Source organism: Branchiostoma lanceolatum, chromosome 13 (assembly GCF_035083965.1).
Source record: "Branchiostoma lanceolatum isolate klBraLanc5 chromosome 13, klBraLanc5.hap2, whole genome shotgun sequence".
NCBI classification, from domain to species: domain Eukaryota; kingdom Metazoa; phylum Chordata; class Leptocardii; order Amphioxiformes; family Branchiostomatidae; genus Branchiostoma; species Branchiostoma lanceolatum.
This window is the reverse complement of record NC_089734.1, coordinates 1,381,574-1,387,962: the sequence shown is the minus strand read 5'-3', so window position 1 is coordinate 1,387,962 and position 6,389 is coordinate 1,381,574. Positions and strand designations below refer to the sequence as shown.

Below are 6,389 nucleotides of genomic sequence, written 5' to 3'. Positions count from 1 at the left end.
TTGCCCCTAATATATTTTTTCTATGATGAAATACAGCGCTTTGGTAAATAACACCTCAGTGAAACTATTTTTCCATGTTCATGATGATCAATGCTACAAACGTACCTTCGCACACTTAGATACATGTATCTACTAATTGTCTGCAGTTATCCGAAACCAATTTTGTAATCAACCAAGAACATACAGTAGATTTGATCTGATTTATTTGACTGTAAAAAAGTACAGTAAGGGCTACCCAACTAGCCGAAGGCTATTACAAAGGGTTAGCCCTTGGAACAGTATTCAAAGTTCAATACAATCTTTCACAAAGCACCTCAAACACACACATGAAAGCGTACACAAAACGCAAATCCAAAATACATAGAAGAAACAAAATGAACAAAAACCAGCACAAAACTGAAGCGCATATGGAAAAAAAGACGAGACTAAGCTTTATATTAAATCATTAACAACGCCAAGCCAAAACTTACGTTCACATTACGTACTAGGTTACTTACACAGTATCAAAGACAGTTAGTGACCTGTCGTTCTAAATCATAACGTTACGTTTTGCTTAAATAAACTTGTAAGCTTCACTGCGGATGGTCTGACAGCGGTTGTACAGTGGTAGTGAGTGTTCCACCTTTCGCCTATGGGCGTCCTGAAAAAAACATAGGGCACAGTTAGTAGAGATGAGATGTGGAATGGCGTGTTTATTGACATGGTTAGGGTACTGGTGATCTAATGTGCTTAGTGTGATACTTAAGCTGTGACATGTTTACTAGATGAAAGGGTTTCAGGAAATGGTGCACCTAAGAAATACCAAAGATACCATGTGTGGGTGGGGGACGTAGGCACACTTTAGGTTTTTGTTTCAGGTTGGTTTTGTATATACATATTTATATTTATAAGTTTGTATCTTTGTTAAGTGGCCCTGGCAAGATAAGTTGTATAACCTGAGTGTAGCGCCACTTTGTCTTTGTCACTGTAATTTTTGAATAAAAAAATTACCTGGAGCAGCCTGGCAGATGAAGCGAAGCATCAGGTCGCAACTTCCGTCGTTCCACTTGTCTTTCAAGTTTGGGACGTAAACAGCGCAATCTTCGATGCCGTCAAAGTTGTTTGGTTCTCCCGGAGCCCAGGAGGTGAACGTTCCAAGTGCGGAACCATCCACCCACTGAAAGCTTCCCTCTTCAAGCTGGTCATGCAGGCCGATCCAGAAGGGAGCGTTTTCGTCCACGGACTTGTATAAGGAGATCAGGAAGGCGTTGGTCTCAGCGTCTCGGGGCATGGCGAGGGTGCCCCCGTCTCCGTGACAGGTCCAGGCCGCTCCGCTGAAGGTCTTCTTTGTGCTGTAGGCCTTGTAGCAGATTCCACGCCGCATTGTGTAAAATTTTGTACAAGACACTGGGGGAAAAGTTTATCAAAGAACAGACTCGGAGGATATTTAAAAAACAGCAATATAAATGTACTAGCAAATCATTACTTATACTTCATCAAAATATGCACTTCCTATTAAGTTATTTGATTTTATTTGTATACCCACTTAAGACCATGTTGATTTCATTGGATGAAACGACATCCTCGCACGCATCAATTTTTGTCCGTTTAAAAAAAAATGGCCATACTGTTAATCTTAATAAAAGACTTAAAAAAAACAGCTGCAAAATGAGAAAATACAAGCTGTAATTTTGGGGGGAAAATATTGTAGAAAACGGATACTAATGTCGTAAAATGTCATCCCAAAATCAAAGAAGTTTCGAATAGAACAAAAATGGAAAATCTATATTTCGGTACACCGTACTCTGTGTGTTTAGTTCCGTTTATCCTTCCGGACCTCGTTGATTTCATAATGAAGCCACTTTTTAGCGGGACTTTCTTATCCGTCGCACGCTCGCATTTTTTGTTGGGGGGGGGGGGGGGGGGGGGGGGCTAGAGGATGTTATTAATATGTATTCATTTAATAAGTATTGATATTTATGTTATTAATGTTTATTCATTCATTAGTTATTAATCAATTATTATTGATATAGTCAAATCATCATGGATAAGTAATGACGATGGACATCCATTAGTAGAGACAAGAGTAGGGCGAGAATTATTATAAAGTAAAACACTATGTTATATCATATGCATGTAAGTATGATAAGGGAAAGGATATGATAATAAATGCCACATATCATCTGTTTTTATACTAATTATTTCGCTCAATATACCATCACAAACATTACATGTAAAAATTTCACGATATGAGTACATTCTTACTCATCTTGTGGAGACGCTGCTCCAAGGTGGCGGTTCGGCTTCGCTCCTTGTACAGGTCGCGCTTTAAGGCGTCGACAGTGGTAGACAGTTGGCGCATGTCCTCGTGGTCGTGCTTTAAGGCTTGAACAGTGGTGGACAGTTGACGCATGTCGTGTTGGTCGCACTTCAAGGCGTCAACAGTGGTGGACATGTCGTGTTGGTTGCGCTTTAAGGCGTCAACAGTGGTGGACATGTCGTCTTGGTCGTGCTTCAAGGCGTTAAGACTGACGGACAGTTGGCGCATGTCGTCTTGGTCGCGCTTCAAGGCGTCATCAACATTCGTGGACAATTGAGATATTTCCTAAAAACGAAGATACGCACGTCAGAATACCAAACGAAAAAAGAAAATTGAGGTCAAACAGCAGAAAGAGTTTTGCAACAGGGTTTCCGGAACAGGAGTGTTTACCTCTTTATTGATGAACGTCAGAGAGTAGAGTCCCACAGCGACCAACACGGCAACGCCGGCGGCCATGCAGCTGCGGTAGGAGCGGATGAAGCTACAGAGAGTAGGGCGGCCGCTTTCTCCACTTGCATACACGTGACCTGTTAAAAAAAAAGGGCTTTTAAGAACGCTGGCATTACGGTGGCAAAGTTGTTATGCAAAGTAAGATTGGTACGCCTGAGTGTCAACCCTAACCCCTTATATAACCCTGACGGTACGGAAGATCCTAAAAGATAATTAGACTTATCGACATATCTGAGCAAGACTGATTAGCTGTGCATATGGATTGTTCAAGATGTGAGGATAGACGCTCAAAGCTATTCACATCTATTTCCGCTTGTTCAAGTGAATTCAATACGCTCCATGCATTCTGTTGATAGATTCAATTGCAAACAAGAAGGTAATAATACTAACTGGTTACAGATAGGTGTATACATTAAAGAATGTTTAGACATTAGAGCAAGCAATGTATACTAACATTCATAATTTATGCTGATTTGATGACGTCAGTGGTCAAAATCCAAGATATTGGAGTTACCCGGATTATTGTCCCTCGAGTTTTTGTCACTAACTTTTTTATCAGTCACACTTTTCTGTTAACGGCAACCAAAGCAATATAAGGGAAAAAAATCGGGAAAAATGCTAAAATCCTTTTATTAGTAACATTTACTAACACTGTTTAGCATATTTGCGTAATAACTTCATACTTTAGTATTTCAAAACCGCGCAAAAACGTGCCGTGCCGCATTATAATTTCCTTAGTTTCGCGAGCCTACAAAAAACCTGGCGACGATTTTCAGTGAATTTATAGTTTTGCATCATGGACGTCATAGTGTTGTTTAAACTTCTAAAAAAATAAATTGACAAAATCCGATTTTTGGACCCTGATATTGCTTGCGCTTCGTTTAAAATTCTGTTGCATACCTTTGACTCTTACTAAAATGCAGTGTAGACCCTCAGACAGTGTCAGCCAATCAAATCACATGAATTGAGTCATAATGACGTCATATTCCGTCATAACGACACAAAGGTTGTTACGATAAATTTGTTTAACATGTGAATCATCCGATGCTTCAACGTAGTTAAAGATACGTCAGTGGTCATAATTCCCCTCTTGAGGAAAATGACATTAGACAGTACAAATACGCGCTAAAGAGGCAAGTTATGAAAGGTTGTCTACCTGCAGACGTGCACGTTGCGTAAGGTTCCACCGGGTCGACTTCTTCGTACGTGTGTGAATACGTTTCTTGCTCTTCTTGCGATATGTAGGAGGCGCCCTGGGCATGGCCGAAACACCCGCGTGAACCATGCTGATAGACATGAGGGCTAGGGGGTTGGGGCAGCGGCCGGCTTATTTGGCCTCTGTGGCGGCCGGAGAGAGGGGACCTGACCGGCTCTGCTTGCTCGGCCATTTGGACCGTACTGTGCAGACAACCGTTACGCAGTGGAGAACTGAGAAAAAAAAAACATGAATATAGAAAATGATGCGTTGATTAGTCTGACAAAATGAGGTCACATCCGACCATATCTGGATAGAAGGCTTATATGATGTTTAGTGCAGGTCATTTTGTTTTTCTGCAAGAGGCAGACAAATTTTCTCGGAATAGAGATCATTTTGTGCTGGTAGGTAGAAACATGCGCATGCACTGCCTTTGCGAGAGCAAACACTCCAAAGCCCTCCCCACCCACTTCTTTGGTAACTGACTAAATCATTGAAACTGACTAAGTCATTTTAGCTTTGTTTCTCGCTTCACCTGTAGTATCATTACTCGACTTCCTACAGGCAACTGCAGCTTTAACCACAGTTTTTTTTTTCCTCGCGGTCTTGTTACAAGATCATCGTGTAGCTGCGGTTGTTCATACGAACCGATTTCTCATTACCTATTACACTGCCCTACATATTGGATTCTAGCACACACAATTTACTTCAGCATACTCTCTGAAAAATGACTTGAATTATACATGGTAGTTCGCTCTGTTCTTTATGGCTCAACTGTAAAATTATGTTAGCCACACAAGACTACTTCACAACAACAAAACGTTTTTAGATCTATGTTTCCTTTTCGCTTCTGTTGCTTCTTCTTAAAGGGGTTTCTCATTACCTATTACACTGCCCTACATATTGGATTCTAGGACACACAATTTACTTCAGCATACTCTCTGAAAAACGACTATGAATTATACATGGTAGTTCGCTCTGTTCTTTATGGCTCAACTGTAAAATAATGTTAGCCGCACAAGACTACTTCACAGCAACAAAACATTTTTAGATCTATGTTTCCTTTTCGCTTCTGTTGCTTCTTCTTAAAGGGGTTTCTCATTACCTATTACACTGCCCTACATATTGGATTCTAGGACACACAATTTACTTCAGCATACTCTCTGAAAAACGACTATGAATTATACATGGTAGTTCGCTCTGTTCTTTATGGCTCAACTGTAAAATTATGTTAGCCACACAAGACTACTTCACAACAACAAAACGTTTTTAGATCTATGTTTCCTTTTCACTTCTGTTGCTTCTACTTCGAGGGGAGGTCGGACTTACGTTTTAACTATGAATTTGTTTATTTAATATTGACGAGTGCCTTGTCAAATACTTTATTTCCTACAATGTACAGGTAGCGGCGAGAATATAAGATATGTACAACTTGAGTCCGCCGTCACTTTGTCTTCGTCAATGTATATGTTTTTTTATTATGTTTCTTTAAATATAAAAACAAAAACAAATAATAGAAACCTAGAGGTCCTTGGCTTGAATCGCCTGACATGCCCTGTTTTGCCCTCGGGAAAGGCACCTTACATGAATTCCTCACTTCATTCAGCTTAAAATGAGTTTCAAGCCTTAGGTTAGAAAGTTCCCTGGGATATGTGTGTAAACGTGTGATTTATGGGTTTAAAACAATGATAAAATGAATAGTTTAAAGAAATGAGGATAGTTCATTTTTGCAAGGCTCCCATATTTGGAGCGATGACGTGGTACGAGGTGGTGCGAATGACGTTTTGTTTTTCTGCAAGTGGCAGACCAATTTCCGAGGAAAAGATATGCATCTGGGACGCCTGGATGTAGAAACACAGAAAACATCGACCTCTATTGAAGACAAGGCCATAATGAGTCCGTCATGGAAAACAATGTCGGTCGCAACATGTTCCATACTAAATGTGGAAATATCAATCAAAACGATAATTTTAGGTACATGAGAATATTCCCGACGTAGTCGTTGAAATCAATAAGTATCAGGCAGGTAAATCATTGTTATAATATCGTGCCTGCTCACGCCATCATCAGTATTAGTTTAGCAATTTTCCACCGTTTGTTTCATTTTTCTAAGTCCTCAATATTAGAATAATTGCTCTGCAGTTTGCTTCTTATAGACCATGTGTTTTCATCTGTGCATTTAGCCCATCTGGGCAGGAACATGGCTATTATTGTTATGATTATGAACGCCGCATGTCAGTGTATGGCACTGTGGGGCAGAAAACAGATACAGTCAAACCTGTATTAGCGGTCACCTTTGCATAGCGGCCACCTACCCATAGTGGCCACTTTTTGTCGGTCCCTTGGATTTTTCCCATTGACATAAGCATTAAGAATTAGGCTATAGCGGTCACCTGTCCAACGCGGTCGTCTTGTGGAAGTGGTCGGTAGACCAAGTTTGACTGT

General features: G+C 40.4%; 1 protein-coding gene across 1 annotated transcript; it reads right to left on the bottom strand.

The window, feature by feature from the left end:
• Window positions 1-629: 629 nt before the first annotated feature.
• Window positions 630-1,363, bottom strand: LOC136447038 (alpha-N-acetylgalactosamine-specific lectin-like). Its single transcript, XM_066445711.1, has 2 exons — window positions 991-1,363; window positions 630-640 (listed from the first exon to the last, which is right to left on the bottom strand). The coding sequence occupies exons 1-2, from the start codon at window positions 1,361-1,363 to the stop codon at window positions 630-632; spliced, it is 384 nt and encodes a 127-aa protein (XP_066301808.1).
• Between the last annotated feature and the right edge of the window lie 5,026 nt (window positions 1,364-6,389).

What these genes read in the sequence shown, in the direction of transcription:
- LOC136447038 (XM_066445711.1), bottom strand. Translation starts at nt 1,363, where the DNA reads ATGCGGCGTGGAATCTGCTACAAGGCCTACAGCACAAAGAAGACCTTC.